General features: G+C 37.2%; 1 protein-coding gene across 16 annotated transcripts in view; it reads right to left on the reverse strand.

Moving 5' to 3' along the window:
• LOC101739913 (irregular chiasm C-roughest protein) overlaps nt 1-25,571 on the reverse strand; it is a 102,912-nt gene that overhangs the window by 39,537 nt on the left and 37,804 nt on the right. For 8 of the 16 annotated variants that reach the window (XM_062675667.1, XM_062675664.1, XM_062675660.1 and 5 more), the window contains exons 1-2: nt 18,434-18,658; nt 4,251-4,562 (exon numbers count right to left, since the gene is read on the reverse strand). In XM_062675667.1, coding sequence (XP_062531651.1) covers nt 4,251-4,460 — 210 coding nt within the window. In that variant the 5' untranslated portion in view covers nt 4,461-4,562; nt 18,434-18,658. Of the gene's footprint in view, nt 1-4,250; nt 4,563-18,433; nt 18,659-25,571 lie in introns of those variants that run through there. The other 8 variants (XM_062675658.1, XM_062675662.1, XM_021347113.3 and 5 more) reach the window with 1 other exon arrangement.

Here is a 25,571-nt window from a genome sequence, read left to right on the forward strand (position 1 = left end):
ATGCGTGGCACTCGAACGCATGCACGTAGTAGGTATACCTGCTATAGAACAGCGCGAGTGTTAAGCAACGAGTAGTATCCAATATTTTAATGAAGTATTAAAATATATATAGATTTCTATCTATAATTTAAAATAGGTATATATAGTAAAAATGTTGAAGATGTCACTCTGTCTCTTATACACAGCATTCCCTATTACAAGAGCAATCTGATTTAAGGATGAAAAATGAAGATAACCACAATACTTCACATAGAAAAAGAAGTTTCACTTCATTCACTTGCACCAAGTTGCAGGCGCACTGTTTTTTTTTTATATGTAATTTAATTTTAATATGACCGTTTTCAAAAACACTTGATTTTAACTTTGAGAACGATGTACCATTGTATTTAAGATAACTTCCATGAGCTATCTATATATTAATACGTGAAGCAAAAACGTTGTATCCCTTTTTACGAAAATTGCGCGGACGGAGGAGTGTGAAATTTCCTACACTTATAGAGAATGTAGAGAAGGAGTGCAGAATGCTAATATTTTTTATAAATTTGAATTAAAAAATACATTAAATCAATAAAAAAATATTACACACACTACCATGTATTTGACACAACACATACATATAAATATATTATTTGTTTATTGTCAATTGTCAAACTTTTGTTATTGTTTAAAGTCTGTGATTAAATTGAGAATAGATGATGTAATACTGTTTGTCTTTAATATTATTTATCTATAGTGTAGTTTTGGTGAAATCTGTGATTATTTTATAGAGGTATGAAAATAGAACCATAATAATCTTTAAGCTTATAATTCCAATTAATTATAGTCGAATTTCGACTACTGCGGGATCACTGGTATCTACAATGACGTGACAAAATATATCCACTACGCTCCGGTGTTTCGTAGCCGCTATGAAATGTTTTACGGCAATTACTTCGTTCGTAAACCTAATTATTTACGAAGAAGCTAAAAATATATCTCTGCACTGACGGATAGGGCACAGCATAAGCGACTTGGCCTAAAGAAAAATCTGTGGAGGGAATTATTCGCGTATTCCTCCTTGTGTCGTAAGGTGGTAGGACCTCTTGTGAGTCCGCACGGGTAGGTCCCACCGCCCTACCTAGTTCTGCCGTGTGAAGAAGTAATGCGTTTCGGTTTGAAGGGCGGGGCAGCCGTTGTAACTATACTCAGACCTTAGAACTTATCTCAAGGTGGGTGGTGCGTTTGCGTTGTAGATGTCTATGGGCTCCAGCAACCACTTATCACCAGGTGGGCTCACGCTCGTCCACCCATCTAAGCAATAAAAAAAACTAAGAATTAGAATCTACGTCTCATGATGGGCAGGTATATCTTTGATGTGCACGGACTCCAATTAACACCGGACGGGCTGTGAACCAGTCCACTCGTGTAATCGATAAAAACAAATGTAGTTTGTAAAACGTGAAGAAATATGCTATAATAATAATAATAAATATTTACTAACAATCACACCACGTTAACTAACTGGTCCCGTGATAAGTTCGTAAAGAACTTGTGTTACAGGTACCAGATAACGGAAATAAATGTAAGATTTTTATTATACACATACATATATTTAATATACATCCATAACCCTGGAAAAGACATTTATATTTATCACACAAATATCCTCCCTTGGCGGGATTCGAACCCGCGACCCCCTTGTGTAGTGACCATGTCACTTACCACTACACCAGACGGCCGTTATATATAAATAAGAACAGTAGCAAGATTAGGAATGAATATAAAAATATTTATCTAAGACAATTAAAACCTAATGAAAATTATTAAACCAGTTTTATGGACACGATAACTTGCTCCCTGATCTGAATCATCATCGTTCACCATCGGCTTAATGTGAACGGTTAGAATATCAAACGCTTTTATCTAGTAGGAATTAACATATGAAATACATATAAATATGCATGTCTGATTAGACTCAAATCGAATATGATGGTAGGCCTAAAAAAGCGATAAGTTTACCTAACGAATTCTTGTAAAATAAGTTTTATAAATCAATAAATACGGAATATAACTGCTTTCTTGCAAAATAAGAATATATACAGTTTATTGATTCTCAATTTAAACTAAACATATATTTATAAGAGTGAAAAAGGTAAATGAAAAAAAAATTAACATATCTAATTTTAAAGAAATTACTTTTTTAGTTTAAGGTTTTTTATTGATTGTTAAAACTCATGAATGAGCTCACGGAAATAGGCAAGGTGGTGATACCTACCCATGTGGACTCACAAGTCGTCCTACCACCAGTAATTACGCAAATTATAATTTTGCGATTTTGATTTTTACTACACGACGTCATTCCTTGACCGTGGAAGTCATCGTGAACATTTGTCAAGTACGTATTTCATTAGAAAAATTGGTACCCGCCTGCGGGATTCGAAAATCGGTGCATCGCTTGATACGATTGCACCGGGCGTCTTATCCTTTAGGCCACGACGGCTATCAGCTAAGTAGGGAAAACAAAAAAAAAATTGCAGTTACTGCCAATCCTACGACTAATCTGTCGACTCTGATAATCGCTTACCATCGAGTCGTGAGAGAAACAGCCCATCGCCGACACTTAAAAAAATATATACACATATAATTAACTGCAACATAAATCCTAAGTTCATCGACCTCGATTAAAAGCAATGGCATTTAAAAATGTATCGTAAATTTACAGTAGAACGTGATTTAAGAAATCACCGGTTTTGTTGTGAAATAAAAGACAAATTCGATTTTATTTACTACTAGTTAAAGGTTAAAATCGAATTTAGAAAGAAAAAAAAACAAGAATAAAAAAATTTAATTTAATCAGTTATACCGGTAATGTACTTTGAATTTTTTAAATCGGTATCGTCACTCAATGTATATTGGAATCAACTTTTTTTTTTAATCAAACTACATCTATTACCGTATGCTAGTCTGCCCCTACAAGGGCAATAAAAAAAAAAAAAAATCAAAATCCTCAACACCGATCTTAAAACCGGCCACGGTGGTATTTTTTCACTAGGGTCAATTTCCATCACATCGTGGACGCCTCCACCCACTTCGAGATATGAGGATCTAACTCATCCTCCAAAGCGGAAAGCCTGTTTCGTTGTGAAAAACCACCACCATTATGTTTCAAGTTCAGATAAAATCGAACTACCTTGCACAATAATATGGCTCCTACGATGTAACTGGTATAAGTTGCTAATTATTTTATTTTGTATTTACTTGCATATTTTTAGTATTAAGTTATAAGTCTATCTTATATTGTATTTATTTTTGACATGTGTATATAAGTAATATTTTTATGTAAGTTTATTAAGATACAGCACCGTCCATGCTAGTTTGCTTATTCCTCTCCCTGCAAGGTTGCCTGGAAGAGATCGCTTTCAGCGATAAGGCCGCCGACAATTTATGTCACCGTCTATTATTTGTTTTATATGCTTACTCTGTACATGTGGTGTCAAATAAAGAGTTATTATTATTAATTCTGATCAATAATAATTAAATTAAAGGTATGAAATTAAAATGATGCTGGTGTGCACGTCCCTGCGCAGGTGCCGGCGGAAGATCAGCGCCGCAGTACCGATTGTCTCGGTCCTCTTAGGCATTGCTGAGCCGATAACCGCTTGTGCCTTGTTATTTTTCTTTTAATTTTTGTTTCATTTTTTGTAAATTTATGTTTGAAAAAAAATATTATTATTATTATAAAATTAGTTTATCAATATTGCTAATCTATTCTGCCTTAAGCTCCAAAGGCAGACAATACCACGGCGTACCGCATCGTTCTAAAACAAATGGGGTCGTAAGATTGGTTTGATTTTTGCCTACCTATTTGCTAGTAGCCTAAGGAACTATTTCAGCTATGCCCGGACCGGTAAGAGAGCTCACGGGCTCAGCCTGTGAGAATTTGCTAACACTAGCCATAGCACGAGTAGTGCTTCGCAGAATCTACGGATTGGATTTGCGACTCACTGAGAAGATCCGGCGAGAAACTCAGTGGGCTAAGATAGGTTTAGATTTCGTAACTATAAGTACCACACAAAGACAGCATATTAAATACCTTCTTCTCATAAGTTTTTCAAACGATTTCCTGTTCTTTTAAAAGCCATCGAAGAGTTTATATACTATAACAAAAATATAATCCTTTTTCCAAAACATCAATAGTTGAAGAAAAACTCTTAGATGACTGATTTAAGTCGAATTTCGATAATAGAGAGATAAAGTTATAAACGTCCCACCTGATCTTGCGGCTCCATGGCGAATCTCTGTTCCTGGTAACCATGACAACCGACAACGCAGACAATAAAAAGCAGGATCCGTATCCCGGCATCCGACGTCCATATCCGTTTCCCTCCCGCCACCGTTCTAAAATTAAATCTCGCACTCGGGATGCGCGCCCGCAACTTTAAATGCTGTTTATTTCGGGAGTAGCTTTTGTCTGCCGCCATGTCAGTTTGTCTCGATGGGGCATGTTTCTGAAAGCTCGAGTGAAGCTTTCCTCATTTCCTTGATTTTCGTATGAATACTTCGGTAATAAAACTCTTCTCAATCTGAAACAAGAGAAATAGGAGCTTTTAAAAAAAACAGCGGGTAGTCAAACGCAATGTCCTCTTTAAGGATTCTTCGGATAATCACAGAATCCGCAGGGGCGATAATAATTCAAATTCATATTAACATTATTATTTGTTGTAAACATTTATATGTATATCGACGTGTGAGAGGCTATTAGGTTCAAGCGACATTTTGGCAAGCTTACAGGAGAGCCATTTTGTGCTTAAAATTTGCAATAAATATCATGAGAAAAAAGCTTCTTCGGCGATTTGAATAGGGTAAACATAATTGAAGTTCTATTAGGAATTAGGAACATCAAATCTTTGATAGTAATCTATTCTAATATATAAATCTACAGTGGTTTTTACGGATGTTCCGTTATAACTACTGAACCATGCATCCGACTGACTTGAAACTTGGTATCCATATAGAAAATACATGCATTTAATGGATACGCTAATATTTATATGAGTGTTGGACTCCCTAATAATAAAGACAATAAATAATAATGTTAATTTTAAATGCCCAGCGAAGCGGGCGAGTACGGCTTGTACCAAATAAAATGGACCTTCAATTGCAAATAGAAATGTCGCATATTAACCGATATGTCGCTTAAACTAAATAGCTTTACACCCCTAGATATATTAGAATATGGGAGAAAATAAAGTTAAAGTTTTTTTTAAAGTTAAATTGAAAATAAAGTTATGACACACAGCGCCCTACGGTCTATATCTTTGTTACGAGCGACTTTTTCCAGGGAAAACTGAGAAGTTGTTATTACAACTTTTAACGCTGTCAATTTTCTTTACATCATACAATTTAGTTATTCTATCGTAATACATATAAGGAATCTTGAGATGTTTGTGAATACGGTTGAATATTGGGAGCAAATACACGCTACTGTTTACCTAAATAAAATATATCTATACTAATATTATAAAGCTGAAGAGTTTGTTTGTTTGAACGCGCTAATCTTAGGAACTACTGGTCCGATTTGAAAAAAATTTAACGTTATGCCAAAGAAACTATTCCACGCGGACGAAGTCGCGAGCAAAAGCTAGTGTAACACAAGAAGAAAAAAAAACTATGAAATAAGTAGTGAACCGAAATAATTATTAATGTCATGTCTTTTGCTTGTGCTCACATCTGTCCTGGCAAGGGTAGTGCTTCGCTGGACCGGAGTCGCAATCCACTGAGAGAAACCGGCGAAAAACTCAGTGGGTAACTAATTTCTCTTAACGTCTTCAAGTCGGTAAAAATGGACGTCCATACATGTATAACGGATTTTTTTTCCTACCTAAGCTGATAGCCTTGAGAGGCTACTTCAGCTTCGTCCTAACCTGTAGGTGAGCTCACAGGGCTCAAACCGGAGTGTTGCTAACACTGGCTCTAGCAAGAGCAGTGCTTCGCAGAATCTACCACCGGATCCAAAACGCGACCCACTGAGAAGATCCGGCGAGAAACTCAATGGGCTGTGTCTATGGGTTAAATATAACGGATATACCAAGCCAGTAAGCCCGTCTTAAAAGAAGATTTAACACAACCCGATGAAGAGTTCGACGAACAATCTAATCACAGACACAGCCTACTGAGTTCCTCGCTGGGTCTTTTCAGCGGGTCGCGTTTTTTTTTTTTTTTGCTTAGATAGGTGGACGAGCTCACAGCCCACATGGTGTTAAGTGGTTACTGGAGCCCATAGACATTTACAGCGTAAATGCGCCACTCATCTTGAGCTATAAGTTCTAAGATCTCTCAGTATAGTTACAACGGCTGCCCTACCCTTCAAATCGAAACGCATTACTGCTTCACGGCAGAAATAGGCAGGGCGGTGGTACCTACCCGCGCGGACTCACAAGAGGTCCTACCACCAGTAAAAAACCACCAGTTTCTGATCAGATTAAGCGAAGCACTGCTCTTGCTAGGGCTAGTGTTAGCAAATTCTCTCAGATTGAACCCGTGAGCTCACCTACCCATCAGGGCATAGCCGAAATAGCCTCTTAGTCTACCAGCGAATAGATAGCAAATCAAAACAAAACCAACTGATTTCAAGATTCACAACTTTACTCACATTCTTCATGATAAACTAAAGTTGCTTAATTCGTAACCATTAACAAAAACATTTTTATCTCCGAACATAATTCAGAGATAGTCTCTCTTAAGCCTAACGAGAAACAGAATTACGTCTTAAAATACTTTTAATTCTATTGGAAGACGAGATTTACAAATCGCATTATCTCTAATCTGCTACTTTGTTAACGAATAATGAATTGAGTCGTAATATATTTGATGTTTTTGATCGAGGCATTCCAAGGGATGAATTATGAATTACTTTAAGTCTGATTTAAGCTTTATATGTCTCTATAGATTCTTAAAGTCCCAATTTAATTGTATAACTTATGACTCACCCTTCAAACCGAAACGCATTACAGCTTCGCGGCAGAAATAAGCAAGATATTGGCACTTACACGTGAGGGCTTACACGACGCCCAACCACCCAGCCTATTTCTGCTGTAAAGCAGTAATGCTTTTCGGTTTGAAGACTGATGCATGTTGTTCTGTAAAGCTGAGTCTTAGAGCTAATGTGTCGAGGTGCATAGTAGTATTTACGTTGCTGAAGCCTATTGGTTCCAGTAATAGCTTAGTCCTGTAATGGACTCTGGGTTCGTCCATTTATTAATAAGTAGCTTTTGTCCGCGACTCCGTCCGCGTGGAATAGTTACTTGGCATAACGCTAAATTTTACCCCCACTTCATTTACGTAGAAGTGACAAATATTTTTGAATTATAAAATGTTAAGGAGCTATTTAATTTTAAACCCCTATTTTGAAACATTCTTTATTGGTGCTGCTTCACTTGTATTGGCCTTGATCTTACCGTTATGCTATATAGCATATAGCCTTCCTCAATAAATGAGCTATCTAACACTGAAAGAATTTTTCAAATCGGACCAGTAGTTCCTGAGATTAGCGCGCTCAGAAAAACAAACTCTTCAGCTTTATAATATTACTAGCGACCCGCCCTCGCTTCGCTTCGGAAAGTGTAATTTATTATTGATTTCTCTACAATTTAATGGATGTTATTATACATATAAACCTTCCTCTACAATCACTATCTTCTACATATATAAAAATGAATTGCTGTTCGTTAGTCTCGCTAAAACTCGAGAATGGCTGGACCGATTTGGCTAATTTTGGTGTTGAATTATTTGTGGAAGTCCAGAGAAGGTTTAAAAGGTAGATAAATATGAAAATGCTCGGAATTAAATAAATAAAAAACCAATTATGTTTAAAGTTTATTTTATAAAAAAAGTTTAGGTCTTTTATTTATCGATTGAGGCACTACGAAGTCTGCCGGGTCAGCTAGTCTATTTAAAAAAAAACCGCATCAAAATCCGTTGCGTAGTTTTAAAGATTTAAGCATACATAGGAATATAGGGACAGAGAAAGCGACTTTGTTTTATATTATGTAGTGAAGTAATATACTACAGATGATGATCCCAGTACGCTCATATAATATCTACTCAGGGAACGGTACCGTCCATTCACTGATGAATCCCTTGGTTGCTTTTTACGACACTCGCCTTTACTTAACCATAGGTAGGTCGTTACCACATCAATATCCTTGTATATTTTATTAAGGACAAAGAAAATTTTCAGCAAACAAACATTCGAATGAAATATTGAATCAGTTAAGTTAGTAGTAGACTTATATCATTGTCACACATAATTCAAAATTAATCAAATTCCTAAATCCCTAGTATAACAAACAAAAAAGATGTGTGGTGTCGTGGGACGCCGGATAGGAACGAAGTTCCTTATTATAAAAATATCAATTTTAAGTTCTATTCGAGGTATAAATAAAATAAAACTGGAGGCTTCGCAACAGCCCACGGTCATTCGGTAACGTGCGAACTTATTGTGGTACACTTCATTCACGGTTGTTTGCATAAGAGTTAGTGTATTGCGCAAACGAACGCTCTGAGATCGTGGTCAATAAAAAATAAAAAAAATTTTATTTTTTGTACGTTATTACAAAATTAACTGTGTGCATTACTAATTTGTACGTTATTACAAAGTTAAGTCGTACACTGTGTGCATTACTAATAACAATCTTACGTTACGGACGTTTTTTTCCCGGTTAGGGTACCTCTCCGCATCGTCCCATAAGGAACTTCGTTCCAAAAATACGCCATTATCACAAAAACACGTGTATAATTCGGTTTTATTACTGAACTGGTGACGTCCCCTTCAACGACCCGTTCCTTTTCATTCCCATTCATTCATCATCAAACTCTGTAGTTTTAACCATCATAGGACCGCTTTTATTATTTAAAAACGGAGATAATTAACCCAAGTGTACATTATAAAAAAGGCGTTAAAAATAATATTATTGCCATATGGCTCGCAGTCAAAAACGGAGATGTTACGACAATGGAATAGACATTAATCAAGAATGTGTTTGGTGAATGACGCGTTATTATCCTTTTTGAAGTGAAACTTCCTTATCGGCGTTGGAAAAAAATTTACCGTCACATTTTTCGGTTACGCGTCACTTTTTTCCGTTACGCGCCATCTGTTTTGTATTCATGTCTATGATAATAAAATCCTTTTGTTTAAACTTTATCTAATTTAACTTTTTTGTATTCATGTCTATGATAATAAAATCCTTTTGTTTAAACTTTATCTAATTTAACTTTATTTAACCAATTTCTAGAAAGTTGCATGTAGATCATTTTTCGAAAAATAAGGCCATAAACAAGTTTCACTTCTTACGTGTGTACACTAGTACACGCACACATTTTTTTTGTATTAGGCGATATGAACTGAACATTTTATACATTTATTAACCTCAAAAAATTTAAATATGTTATTTAATTCGATACGCAAAACCAACAATGAATTAATAACATTATATTATGTAGATTTTTTTAACTCCGTAGATAGCTTTTTTATAGATCATATTATTCTAAAATTATATATTACGATATCACATAATTATTATTACATTATTATAGACTATTATTATTAAACACTACTAAGATTCGTCAGTTGGTAATTTTAACTTGACACAAATAAGCCCAAAAACTTTGAGTTTAAATTCAGTTAATTTACTTCAAGTAAAATAAGGGATACCATATAATTTTATGCTCAAAATAGACCTTACAATTTCATATGTATCATTTAAGGCTTATCTACTATAATAAAAATATTGTTGACTACGTTAACAACACGATTAGTAACTACATTAATTTATAACATTTCACATTTGCAGTGCTCGGTGATTTGCGAAAATGACAATTATCGTTTCTATCATAAGGTGCATTTATGGTAGATTTCAATTAATTTTAAGATGTGAATAATTTAATATCACCATATTACTTTACAGCCTCAATAGATTTCTAGTCACAAATGACTAAATCAAACAAAATTTGTTTGTCGAAATATCTTTTACTGTCAATTGCAAAGTGTGCGATCTTATAACTTTAGTAAATAATTTTAAATATTTCGTCTTAAAACAATTCACAATCTTATGATTAGAAGAAAACAAACACTGGAAACCACAATAACTGAATTTTCAGAAAAATCTATAAAATGAGTACCTATTTATATTTCGACATAGCAAAAGCCGGTCACATCTAGTGATCGTGTTTCATTGATAATCAGAAAACACACATGGCCAAGCTGGGATGCACGTTATTGTCGCTTAAGCTCAAATAAACATGACTATTTTATATTTGGATGTGTTCATTCAAAAAGGAGACATCAAAAAGTATTTAATTCAATAGACTGCCGCAAAACCAAAAATATAAGAGACCGATTGTGTAATAGATATGCTTGTGGCTGTAACTATTTGACTTATCATAAAAATTACCAGACATGATACCGAGAGGTGAAAGGCTATTAAAATTTGGCTTAAGAGAACAATTCGATGTTTTTAATTGAATTTCAATTATGTTTTTACCACATTCAAATCACCGAAGAAGTTTTTTGTCATGATATTCCTAATTATAAGCTTCAGATGGCTTTCCTGTAAAGTTGCAAAAATGTCGCTTTTTTACTATCGCTTAGATGGGTGGACGAGATCACAGTCCACCTGGTGTTAAGTGGTTACCGGAGCCCATAGATATCTCCAACGTAAATGCGCCACCCACTTTAGGTATAAGTTCTAAGGTCTCAAGTATAGTTACAACGGCTGCCCCATCCTTCAAATCGAAACACATTACTGCTTTACGGCAGAAATAGGCAAGGTGGTAGTACCCACCCGTGCAGACTCACAAAAGATCCTACTACCAGTAATTACGCAAATTATAAGTTTGCCAGTTTGATTTTTATTATAAGATGTTATTCCTTCACCGTGGAAGTCAATCGTGAACATTTGTTGAATACGTATTTCATTAGAAAAATTGGTACCCGCCTGGGATTGGAACACCGGTGCATCGCTCAACACGAATGCACCGGACGTCTTATCCTTTAGGCCACGACGACTTCTAAGCCGTCGTCTTTCACCCGTCGATACGATTGTCGCACCCGTCACACTGCAACCCGTGAGTGTGACCCTGTACTTGAAATAATCCTATTTTCCTATACAAATCCCATTTTCAAGAGTTAGGGAATTTATGATTTTACGGGTTTTGTAATGAAATGTGTTAATCCTTTAACGTAAAAGTGGTTTTGTTGGGAATGATTGTTTTTATAAATCGATACGTTCGCTGAGTTCCTGGCGTGACTGATGACCACTCTCCATAGTGGCCGTGTGCTCGTCAGTGGCTCTTTGCGAAGCACTGCTCTTGCTAGGCCTAGTGCGTCCTCTGGTTAGGACCCCGTGAGCTCACCTACTCGTCAGGTTATGCTGGCATAACCCTCTAAGGTTACCAGTTTAGGCAATAGTGACACTGCTCTAAGTTTTTTGGTCCAAACATAACTCGTTTCTGAGTATAGGAAACTTTGTTTGTTTGTTCTAACCCTTTGGAAATCGGTTTCGACGATTGTGTGTGGCAACATCCGCTGTTGTCGGGATGTAGGGATGAAAGATCCGCTTTTTGCTGTCGATGTTCCTAGCCTTTTTTTTATATTCCTTACTAGGAAGCCAATGGCTTATACATTGCCGTCCCTATTTTTTTTTTATCTGAACATTCCTTAATACTAGGACATACTATATGTTTGTATGAGTAGAAGACACCATCCCTCCTATTTTGGGGCGAAACTTCCAATTCTACCTTTAAGGGTGGGGCAACCATTATACAATACACTTGAGACTTAGAATTCATGTCACATGGTCTCTGTATAACCCTTAATACCAGTTGCGTAATAAGCTCATCTTAGATGAAATATATTTGTCCACGGTATTTCTTTCTACAAACATAGCAATGCATTTTAACAACGTGTGAGGTCGAAGATAGAAATACGTGGTGACGTTAAAGCTTTTTTTTTTATATTTCAATGAAAAAAAACTTTTACGTTTTCGTAAACATTGGCGGCAGTTCGCTTTTAAAGGTCTTTTGGAAATAAACAAGAATTTTTAAATTGCTCTACGCTAAAAATCTATGAGCAATTTCCTACCTTCTGTAACTGACTTTGTTAGCTGGCAATTTTTATTTTTCTTTTCTAATTTACAAAGCGAAATTGAAAGGAGTCTAAATTAGTTCGTAAAGGCAGTTGGAAAAAAATAAATCCTTAAAACGAAAAATGCAATTTGTCTGTCAACTCAAAAAGCACTCGAAGTCTATTAGCTTTTTTTTTTGTTTTTTTGCAGCACTCCTCCGAGTGTGACGAGATTAGCAAAAAGCTAAGTATTTCAAAACTATTTCTGTCCTCTTCATTGCACACGACAAAGTACTACCAAGCGAGAGAGAGAGAGAGAGAGCGATAGAGATTAATTTATTCACACCAATTGGATCGTTTTTTTTTGTTACATTCTGAGTATGTAGTTTGTTTTCTTTTTGTAAACATTAGTAGTTACCAAAGGCAGTGGGAATACAGCATGAATATCCCCTTAATCAATAAGGTCACGTCCTCGTCGAACCCGTCGCTTGCGACGAAGGGCTCGACGAGCGAATTAACCCATAGACACATCCCACTGAGTTTCTCGCCGGATCTTCTCAGTGGGTCGCGTTTCCGATCCGGTGGTAGATTCTGCGAACCACTGCTCTTGCTGGGACCAGTGTTAGCAACACACCCGGTTTGAGCCCCGCGAGCTCACCTACACGTCAAGGAGAAGCTGATATAGCCTCTCAAGGCTATAAGCTTAGGTAGGAAAAGAAAGTCAATAAGGTTGACGTTCAAATCTGCATAGACCATTAGTCGGTAAGGCATTACTGCTTCGCTGTAGATATATATGCATAACTCTCGTCTGATCCATTCAGACTGAGATACGGTATAGTAATCATCATACTCATAAATTTTAGCGGGTTTGATATTTTAAAACACGAACTCCTTGAATGAAATTGTGCAAAGTATTCAGGAAATTGGATATTGCTTTTAGGGTTTCGGTAGTAGCATAGTGACAGCGGATTTATCGCGAGTCTTCTTCTTAGTCATTTCCACTCTTGGCAGAGTGGTCGTGGTCATAATTTCGGGTGGAGGGTCACTTTACAAGACGTCGCCATTATTCACAGCCTTTCTTGCGCTCTTTCGAGTCTTCTACGTTAATCCAAAAATGCAGTTGAACAATTTTGCAAATATTCTTTCAAAATTTCTTCGGAAAATTTAGGATCGCATTAGCATATTGAATTGGCGGCGTAGGTTTTGAAGTCGTCGTGGCCTAAAAGATAAGACATCCGGAGCATTCGTGTTGAAACGATGCACCGGTGTTCGAATCCCGCAGGCGGGTACCAATTTTTCTAATGAAATACGTACTCAACAAATGTTTACGATTGACTTCCACGGTGAAGGAATAACATCGTGTAATAAAAATCAAACCCGCAAAATTATAATTTGCGTAATTACTGGTGGTAGGACCTGTTGTGAGTCCGCGCGGGTAGGTACCACCGCCCTGCCTATTTCTGCCGTGAAGCAGTAATGCGTTTCGGTTTGAAGGGTGGGGCAGCCGTTGTAACTATACTGAGACCTTACAACTTATATCTCAAGGTGGGTGGCGCATTTACGTTGTAGATGTCTATGGGCTCCAGTAACCACTTAACACCAGGTGGGCTGTGAGCTCGTCCAACCATCTAAGAAATAAAAAATAAATAAATAAAATATTGGCGTCAATTATCAAGTATCTAAATTTGAAAACGTCCGTAATTGTAGCACTCGGTGCTTTCTTTTATATTTAAACTAGCGACCCTCCCTCGCTTCGCTTCGGAAACATGAAATTTTATTATTGATTATTTACGATGTTACATTAGAAACCTCAAAAATAACAGTATTTCTCCACTATTTAATGGATGTTATTATACATATAAACCTTCCTCTTCAATCACTCTATCTATTAAAGAAAACCGCATCAAAATCCGTTGCGTAGTTTTAAACATTTAAGCATACATAGGGACAGACAGATATAGGGACATTTTTTTTTTCCCTACCTATGCTGATAGCCTTGAGAGGCTATTTCAGCTTCACCCTAACGTTTGTAGGTGAGCTCGCGGGGCTCAACCGGAGAGTTGCTAACACTGACCCTAGCAAGAGCAGTGCTTCGCAGAATCTACCACCGGATCGGAAACGCGACCCACTGAGAAGATCCGGCGAGAAACTCAGTGGGCTGTGTCTATGGGTTCGTTCGCTCGTCGAGCCCTTCGTCGCAAGCGACGGGTTCGACGAGGACGGTGACCGGTGCTTGTGGTGCCTAAAAGCACCGTTAATGGATCAGGAGGATCCGTAATGACGTGCTTTGGGCGACGTCGACGGTTTACCATTCGGTCTACTGGGTCGGGTATGTAATTTCCAGCGGCTACGATGAGAGGGTTCTCATGTCGTGCCGCCTTCTCAAAATGGCGCAGCGATGCCGACTGCAGATACTTACTAATATAGGGACAGAGAAAGCGACTTTGTTTTATACTATGTAGTGATATTCAAATAGCAACATTGTTATTACGTATAACTAATAAATTTTATTCCCGAACGTTCCATTATCCGAGTCGCGGACACAGACAGACCGCTGAAACCCGCTAACAAAACACTACAAATAAATAATCGAACTTGTTCACAACAAACTTTGACTGTAATTAAAGCTTGATTACTGAAATATTAAAATAGTTACGGCCACAACTGTACCGTTGTTTTGTTACTCATATCATCCTATACTTTCATTATCTTATACCTTTAAACGAGCAATTCTTGTATATTAATATATATATATATAATCTGAATCTCGGAAACGGCACGAACGATTTTCATAAAATTTAGTATACCGGGGATTTCGGGGGCGATAAATCGATCTAGCTACGATTAAATTTTCAGAAAATGTTGTTTTTTTCGTGTTTTCAATAATCAAATTTATCGATAATCAACTTTGTGACTCTTCCCGACATCTATTGGCGAATAATAATCCTATTTTTTTTAATTGAGAGCAACTAACTGCTTTAAAGACACAGCAAGATGGCGTTATAAAAAAAAAACCATCTAGTATATTTATAGCCTATTCATATTTTTTTCCGACACAGAAGATAGAAATAGCTGTCGATATATATTGTGTTATATGGCTATGGAAGCCCATAGACGCCGTGAATGCCATCACTCACATTAAGACATTAGATTTTAGTTTCAAGCGTAAAATATTCAAGTGTTTAACAGCTATCATGCCCTTCAAAAACGCACGATTGGCTTCGTTTTTATTTTTTTTATTTTTTTTTGCTTAGATGTGTGGATGAGCTCACAGCCCACCTGGTGTTAAGTGGTTACTGGAACCCATAGACATTTACAACGTAAATGCGCCACCCACCTTGAAATACAAGTTGTAAGGTCTCAGTATAGTTACAACGGTTGCCCCACCCTTCAAACCGAAACGCATTACTGCTTCACGGCAGAAATAGGCAAGGCGGTGGTACCTATCCGCGCGGACTCACAAGTGGTCCTACCACCAGTAAAAAATCAATCATGATGGAAGGATTCCACGTTCTATTATACAACTGTCTGCTGTTGAGGGCTTTTCTCAAATCATGGCTAAATGAGGATCAATAGCGCTCATAAAAGCCTTGAATGACATTACAAAGGTTAGCGATGGGTGGGTTCTTTAGAAGCTGACTGAAGACCGATGCTTTGACTCTGATTTAACCTGATCTCAGGTCTGATAGCGGGTAGTTTGAAGGTAAAAAGAATTGATGAGAACGCTGACAACTGTTTTTCGTTGCGAGCTATACAAGGTCTGTCATTGTTCCACCAGGCGTCAATTATCCAACTATGTCGGAACAATACATCGGTTATTTACTTGACATTACACCCAATATTGAAATCAACAATGTGTCCTTAACAATGCTAAAAGGTTCTTAATCATACCAATTTCATAAGCTTAACATAATTTTTAATAAGTTTTTTACTGGTGGTAGGACCTCTTGTGAGTCCGCACGGGCAGGTACTACCACCGCGGCTATTTCTGCCATGAAGCACTAATGCATTTCGGTTTGAAGGGTGGGGCAGCTGTTGTAACTATACTGAGACCTTAGAACTTATATCTCAAGGTGGGTGGCGTATTTAGGTTGTAAATGTAGTACTCCAGTAACCACTTAACACCAGGTGGGCTGTGAGCTTGTCCACCCATATAAGCAATAAAAAAAAACTCGTGCCCATATAGTGCCGCCTCTAACATTTCATTACGTTGATAAATAAAATAGGTCAATAATCGACACGTCATCTATATATTAATACGTGAAGCAAAAACTTTGTATCCCTTTTTACGAAAATTGCGCGGACGGAGGAGTATGAAATTTTCCACACTTATAGAGAATATAGAGAAGAAGTGCACAATGCTAATATTTTTTCAAAATAATGCATAAAAGATACATTAAATCAATAAAGAAAACATTACACACACTACATACCATGTATTTGACGCACACACGCATGCATACTATTTATTGTCAAACTTTTGTTCTTGGCGTCTGTTGTCAAATTGAGAATAGATTTAATATTGTTTGTCTTTGTTAATATTTTTTATAGTGTAGTCTTGGCGAAATTTGTGATTATAGAAGTATAAAATACAATCATAATAGTGTAGAAACTTACAATTCCAATTAATTATAGTCGAATTTCGACTACTGCGGGACATCTAGTTTATGTTTAACACAAGAATGCAGATACAACAAACATACGTCGTTTTTCTTCTGACGAAGCTAAATACAAACTTGGAAGGGTTCAATGTGCTAATGAATATAGATTTGTGAAACAAAAGGCCTTAAGCGACATCTCTTCTCTGGTATTTTGTTTAACGTGGTCTTATTGGGAGCTGGACGGGTGCGTGGTCTGACTGCGGTAGCGTCTGTGGTCATAACAAATTCCTCTATATTTAAAGAGACAGAATAGTGATAGTGTTTCAATAGCACACGATTGGGTGGACGAACTCACAGCCCACCTGATGTTAAGTGGTTACCGGAGCCCATAGACATCTATAACGTAAATGCCGCCACCCACCTTGAGATATGAGTTCTAAGGCTCAGTATAATTACAACGGTTGCCGCACCCTTCAAATTGAAACGCATTACTGCTTCACGGCTGAAATAGGCGATGTGGTGGTACCTACCCGTGCGGACTCACAAGAGGTCCTACGACCAGTAACGAATTTGAAATCATAGATAATTTTAAAATCCAATGTAAATTACTGTAAGAGATTAGTGCATAACAACGACGTCAGTGTTGAACTCTGAAAACTCTTAAATAATTTAGGAGCAACTTTTTTTCCCTGCCTTATCTGATAGTCTTGAGAGGCTATTTCAGCTTCACCCTAACGTGTGTAGATGAGCTCACGGGGCTAAAACTGGAGAGTTGCTAACACTGACCCTAGCAAGAGCAGTGCTTCGCAGAATCTACCACCGGATCGGAAATAGCTGCTGGGAAATATGATTATGCACGTATTTATATCGACTAGTCTATTCCAACCCATAGACACAAACCACTGAGTTTCTCGCCGGATCTTCCCAGTGAGTCGCGTTTCCGATCCGGTGGTAGATTCTGCGAAGCACTGCTCTTGCTAGGGTCAGTGTTAGCATCACTCCGGCTTAAGCCCCGTGAGCTCACCTACTAGTTAAGGTTACGCTGAAACAGCCTCTCAAGGCTTAGGTAGGGTAAAAAAAGCAAAGAGCAGTAATGCGTTCTGAAATTGACATAATTCCTAAAATATATCATCATCATTAATAACATTGAAACAGCTTGCGTATGTGATATATTAAAAGCTGAACAGAATATTCTTGTGCCGATTTCGTGAAAAGAAAACTAGGTTTCTATATACAGCCGTGAACTAAATATAAATTACAAACGTTCACAATTATTTTACTTCTTCATACGTATAAGTTTATCAGTCTTTGTTTTAATGTCAAAACTTATTAGAGCTTCTCCAGAATTTATTCGCAGTATTGTTAGTGATTCCGATATTTTTTGTTTTTTATTGCTTAGATGGGTGGACGAGCTCACAGCCCACCTGGTGTTTAGTGGTTACTGGAGCCCATAGACATCTACAATGTAAATGCGCCACCCACTTTGAGATATAAGTTCTAAGGTCTCAATATAGTTACAACGGCTACCCCATCCTTCAAACCGAAACGCATTACTGCTTCACGGCAGGAAATAGGTAGGACGGTGGTACCTACCAGTACGGACTCACAAGAGGTCCTACCACCAGTGATTACGCAAATTAAACAAAGAAAATGTTAGGTTTTGTTAGGCGTCTATTTAAAGGTATTTTTAAATTGAATATTAGACTTAACAAAAACACATCGTACTCACATTCCAAATCGAAATCGACGAACACCGAATTAAATCACCAAAAAAAATAAATTATAATCAACTATTCTAGAACACAATACAATTAATATTTCGTTCGATATAATTTCGTAAACCGAAAATCGGATTGTCGGAGACCGAATCTTTGGTTTTTCGTGAACGCGCGTACCCGGGGACGGACGACGAGACGTGACTAACCCGCCGTGCGTTTTACCATGTCGTATTTTTAGAATACGCCCCCTTGTTGAAAAACGCGCGTTCGTATTGCCTACTGCCTACCACGTGGTGTATCCGGCCTTAAGTTCAAAGAACTGACGAATTTAAAACTGTTTTTTTTTTCTTTCGAATTGCCACCAAAAAAAAGGATAGCATCAAAAATGACATCAAAAAACCGTAAAGGGACTTTAACTTTTTTTTGTGGCTTAGTGCGGTAGGCAGCGGTTTTGCACTGCCCCTGGCATTGCTCAAGTCCATGGGCGACGGTAACCACTCACCATCAGGTGGGCCGTATGCTCGTCTGCCTACAAGGGCGATTAAAAAAAAATAGTCGGGTGGACAAGCTCATGGCCCACCTGGTATTAAGCTCTATCGGAGCCCATAATCATCAACAACGAAAATGCCGCCAACTCATTTTCTAAGAGTTCTAAACGGCAGCCCCACTCTTCAAGCCCAAACGCTGCTTCATGGCAGAAAAATACCTACCCTTATGGACTCACAAGACCACCAGTAGCCGTATTTTTAATTTAAAATGGGATCTCCCATGCTCACAGTCCAATTGATATCAAAAAATTCCGATGACCAAAGACGATCAGGAAGAATCGTCTTCATCCAACGATTAGTATTAACAAAATATTGTGAAACATTGCGTAATGTTGGTAACGTAGCTTCGAAGCTTTTTTTTAATGCTTTAAATGGGTGGACGAGAGAGTCCATAGACATCAACAACATAAATTTCGCCACCCACTTTAAGACATAAGTTCTAAGTCTCAGTTTTAGAGCAAAATACCTCCCCTACCCTTCAAACCGAAAGGTATTTTTGCTTCGTGGCAGAAATAGGCTGGGTGTTAGTACCTACCTACGTGAGCCGCCTTAAAAGCCGATTTCCACCTTCAAAGGTAATTAATATATTCTCTTGTTCGTACTCCAATCTCCGAACTCTTAGATGGCTGGTTTTAAAACTGAATGAAACTCTTTATAGGCACTAGGATATTACATGTGGCGTTTAAAATGAATTGCGTTAATTTTTTGCTATGAATAAGCGTTCACGTGGCGATGTTGTAATGCAAGAAAGATCCAACAAGCTATAATAATATAGTATTTATTTTTATGTGAATTAAAATATTTATATTTTATTTTCTAGTATATTTATAGTAATTATATTACATAAATATGTTTCCAACACATTTTTCAATGGATCTTGTAGGGTGTACATGAGTTCTCCAATATAGTATAATAATAATCTTGTAGCGTATAGAAATACAATATTGAAATATTTTTAATGCGACTTATGTCCGACTTGCAATATTATTTTATTAGTATGTGTATGATGGTAATGGTGGAGGCATATTTTGGGTTACCTATTTTATAATAAATTATATTATATGATTGGTTTCTCAAACAAATAAAAGTAATTATATAATCAGAACAGAATCATCATCTTTGGCCATATTAATTTTTTTATGCATGCTATTGATAACCTTTTGAAAGTATTTTATTCGGTTTTTTTCGGTACGCTTGAAACTCGCATTTTTACTGTCATATTATATTCTATTTCCTACTTAATATAAAGACGCGTAAGGGCAGGGTCAGTAGGAATAGCTGTAAGAGTCAGGGGTTATATTTCCGTGACTTCTTTTCTTTACATCTCTCGATAGCTAATAAGCTCGTGGCTTACCTGATGGAGATTGGTCACTGCCACTCATTGACATCAACAATGACAGAGGCATAGCCAAATCGTTGCCTGCCTATATAACAACTATACCAAATGATGAAATAGCCGCCGACCTAATAATGAACAGAGGCATTACAGATAACACCGATATTTTTTTTGTTTATTGCCTTTGTAGGCAGACGAGCATACGGCCCACCTGATGGTAAGTGGTCACCGTCGCCTATGGACGTCAGCAATGCCAGGGGCAGAGCCAAGCCGCTGCCTACCAGATATTTTTATATGTTTTGTTGAAATTGAAACGATTTCAAGAAATATTATATTTTACATTGGTTCCTTGTTGCATGGCCACATCCAATTATAATAATTACTGTTGTCATTTGCGTTAGTGTAATGGTCAGTCGTTTGCCATTTTAGAAATAGTTTTGGGATGAACGGACAGCAGTACAAAATTTCATGAACTATTATAATATAAACTACGTATTTGTGTCAAACATTACCGTAATTCGATATTTTAACATGATTGTTTATTACATATTTTTTTAAAGCAGAACAAATTTTTGGTCAATGTTATTGTTGACAGGTTGGCAGTTGACATGCCTTTTGCTAGCATCTAGCCCTAAGAAGAGCAGTGCTTCGCTGAATCTACCACCGGATCGGAATCGCGACCCAGTGAGAAGGTCCTGCCAAGAAAATCAATGAGCTAATATTTTTTCCTAAATTCCAGATAGATCACCACGTAAATTCACAGACCTGTAGAAACCACCAGCACGAAGGATTACAACGGCTTGCCTGAGTATTGGAGACAGAAATTTAAAGGGGGGAGCTTATTAACTAAATTGATATTATTATTACTATTCACGAGTGATGCATGTCAATGACTACTACCGTCATGAGATTAGGGGCGTATTTTACCACCAGGTGCTAAGCCACGCAGAAGTGGTCCATTTTTCCGCCTGCAAGTCTGATGCTTACGTGCAACACGCTGTAAGCTTTATTTGGTCATTCCAGCTTACCGATGATTCATGGCCTATTCTGGTATCCCTTTTTTTCTTTTACAACCAGGCCTCCGATCGAAAGATCCTCATTCCAAAATACGCGTGTACAGATTGCATTGTACAGAAAAAGCGCTAAGATACTTTCGGTTTCTGCTAGACCCAAGGGCTGGACATATCTTCTTTGGGACAAGGGATGAAATGCATTTTTTTTTATTGCTTAGATGGGTGGACGACCTCACAGCCCACCTGGTGTTAAGTGGTTACTGGAGCCCATAGACATCTACAACGTAAATGCGCCACCCACTTTGAGATATAAGTTCTAGGGTCTCGAGTATAGTTACAGCGGCTGGCCCACCCTTCAAACCGAAACGCATTATTACTTTACGGCAGAAATAGGCGGGATGGTGATACCTACCCGCGCGGACTCACAAGAGGTCCTACCACCAGTAATTACGCAAATTATAATTTTGCGGATTTCATTTTTATTACACGATGTTATTCCTTCACCGCGGAAGTCAATCGAGAACATTTGTTGAGTACGTATTTCATTAGAAAAATTGGTACCCTTCCGGGATTCTAACACCGGTGCATCGCTTCAACACGAATGCACCGGACGTCTTATCCTTTAGGCCACGATGACTTCACGTCTATGATATATTATCGCATTGGTTAACTTGAAGTTTGATCCTCTGAACTCTGTTTGTTTGGATAAATAAGCTCACGTCCCACTCAGTGCTCAATGATAACCAGAGTCCATAGACATCATAATGTGACAAGCACTACCTAATTTGAGACGTGCGGCTAACTGTTCCACCTTTCAAATTCGGACGCGCGAACTCTTTGAGATAAGATCTCATTACATTCCTTTAACCCTACGTCATTCCTTTTTCGTGAACACAAAGTTGGGATGGGGTAGAAAATAACCAAAGCGTGCTCTGCTCTAGTATTGTGTTAATCGCAATTAACCTAGAAGCTGTATTGTCTGTCGTGATAGTTTGTGAAACTATAAATATATAAATAAAAAATACTTTCTCCGCCGCATACTTGCATTGAGGCCAGGATTAGTGGCCACGAGCGTGATGATATCGTCGCCATTCCAACTTTTTTTTTTATTGCTTAGATGGTTGGACGAGCTCACAGCCCACCTGGTGTTAAGTGGTTATTGGAGCCTATATACATCTACAAAGTAAATGCGCCACCCACCTTGAGATATAAATTCTAAGGTCTCAAGTATAGTTACAACGGCTGCCCCACCCTTTAAACCGAAACGCATTACTGCTTCACGATAGAAATAGGCGGGGCGGCGGTACCTACCCGTGCGGACTCACACTCCGACATTTAGTATATTTCTATCAAATACGTTATGCCGTATACACGTAGATAATTTTAACCTTGTATTCTTTAGGAGTTCGGAATGAACTAGATTTTTTTATATATATATTTCCCGACGCGCTATTTAGTACGCGCGTAGGTTGGATTTTGTTCTGCGATTGGCTTAGGCGTCGCACAGACGGGCAATGGCGCGATCAGTCATAATGGTACATCAAGTTTGCCTGGCATTTATTTTGGCTTTTTTAACAGCCATTGACTGATGCAATTATGCCAAAAAAGTATATGGCAGATAGCAAATTACCGAAGTGAATACGGACGTGATTAATAAAGAAAAGACATCCACAACTAAGGGGAAATAAAGTATGATAATATAATAGATTTATTTGATTAAAAATTGCTTAATTAGCAATGAACCAATACCAATAAATAATGTAACGAATACAGTTTTATTGGAATATTCTTCATTTTAATTATTGACTGATTTTATCAGGTTGCCGTCGCTATGAGTTTCTGTCATATTTTAATACCTAGAGTTAAAGCTCAATTTTTAGTGGTGGTAGGAACTCTTGTGAGTCCGCGCGGATAGGTACCACCGCCCTGCCTATTATTGAAGTGAAGCAGTAATGCGTTTCGGTTCGAGAGGTGGGGCAGCCGTTCTAACTATACTTGAGACCTTAGAACTTATATTTCAAGGTGGGTGGCGCATTTACGTCGTAGATGTCTATGGGCTCCAGTAGCCACTTAACACCGGGTGGGCTGTGAGCTCGTCCACACACCTAAGCGATAAAAAAAATCAATTTGTTCATTTCAGACGAAAAAAAGATATATACAAAATTGCTCGTATGAAGGACGCCTATTATTATCATTATATCTAACTATCTCGCTCACACCGACTCGCGCTAACACAATTTGTACTATATATACGTGTTATCTTATTAGTTTACAAATAATTAACATTGCTAGGGCAATTTAAACTTTATGTCTTTAAAATTAATTTGACATTTACTTAACAAAATAAATTTGAAAAATGTATTTAAGTCCGTCGCAATATGTCACAAGCGAAAACCGAATAAGGTTCATTTTCATTTGCATGTTATTAACTCATTTAAAACAATTAACATTTTACGCCTTCAATTGTTTCATGGTTTTGTTTCGAAACATTAGAACTTTAATTGCCAGTAAAATAATCCACAACTGCCATAGGACTTTAGTCTTTAACTTCTCGAATTTTAAAGTGTTTTTAGTTTGCGAAATTTAAGATGCATGATTAACCTCTCTGCTTCAATGGTTTTTTCAGTTGAACTCGCCAAGGGAATAGCGTCAGGTTGAGTCATAAGCGTTGCTAATTATTACATTACGTATATTATATTTTAGTCCTTAAGGAATTACGTTCATGGTAGAGAAATATCGTGTATTACGAGTTAATAACGAATAGTAATAGTAACTAGTAGTATTAGTTACTATTACTATTAGTAGTATTAGTAGTATATAATAATAATAATAATAAGCCTTTTATTTCATGCAAATAACAGGTTACAAGTATTTCTTTTTCAAGTATGAAGAAGAAATTATAAAGAAAAGAAAAAAGAAAAAAAGGAAAGAAGAAAAAATTATTAGTAGTAACTAACAGTTAATAACTATACTTGAGATCTTAGAACTTCTATCTCAAGGTGGATGGGGCATTTACGTTGTAGATGTCTATGGGCTCCAGTAACCGCTTAACACCAGGTGGGCTGTGAGCTTGTCCGCCCATCTAAGCAATAAAAAAAGAAAGCCGTAGTGGCAATTTGGATGACAGTTTTCCATTATTAATCGCATCCTACCTCTCGAAAATGGACTTCGATGATTTCGCTTAAGAATAGTATTTTTTACACGCTTTATATTAGCTTCACTTGTTGTATGTTTGTATGTTTGTAACTGACTCCTTTAGACGCGATTTTAACCCACTTTAAACGGCCAGATTTCATTCAAAATTTGCAGATTTATCGAGGACCGATGACAATACACTAATTTGATAATATTATTCCATTATTCAAATTCCAAAAAAAAAAATTACTAAGAAATTAAAAATAAATAATAGTTTGTTTTACCGCTTTTTTTACAATAAAATATATATATTTTTTACACTATTTTCAATTTTTATTTAGTTAAATTTATTTTCAATTTTTTTAGTTGAATTTTATATGTATAAAGCGTGTTTTTTTTAGTTTTTTTAAACAATTATTTATTTTACCAGCAAAATGAAACCTCCTATTGGGACACCCAATATTTGTCCGGGATGTGGATCGCAGATACAAGAGGATACTCGACTGATTTTATTCCGAAAGTCCCCGCAGCATTCCGAATGTAAAGTGGTCGGATCCTGTGTGCAACACTGCGAGCTAATACTATTAATGTGAGCTCGGGATTGCGACAGCAGCTGCTTTGGTATGGCCATCCGTCGCATATTCATAAATAAAGTCGAGACACATCATTCGGCTCACAAAGGTAACTTTGTAAAGTACAGGGTGGCCCATAAGTCCTTTGATATGAAAAAAAAATTATTAAAATAAAACTAATTACATTATGAATTAAATTTTTATTTACATAAAAAGCTTAAAAAACGGGAATTATTTTTTGAAAATAACATCTCCTAAATGTAATCCGTTGCGATCACGGCACTCTTGCAAACGACGTCTAAAATTGTCGATGACTGCGCGGCACGTCACTGCTGAAATGCTTGTCATTTCTCTGCGGATGTTTTCTTTTAGGGCCTCAATTGACCGCGGGTTTGTATCGTATACTTTAGACTTAAGGTAGCCCCACAAAAAAAAATCCATCGGGGTCAGATCTGGACTACGTGGAGGCCAGGAAATGTCTCCTCTCTTAGAGATAACTTTGCCAGGAAAAAGTTGACGGATAACGGGCATAGCAGTGTTAGAGG

Source organism: Bombyx mori, chromosome 24, assembly GCF_030269925.1.
Source record: "Bombyx mori chromosome 24, ASM3026992v2".
In the NCBI taxonomy this organism is placed as follows: Eukaryota; Metazoa; Arthropoda; class Insecta; order Lepidoptera; family Bombycidae; genus Bombyx; species Bombyx mori.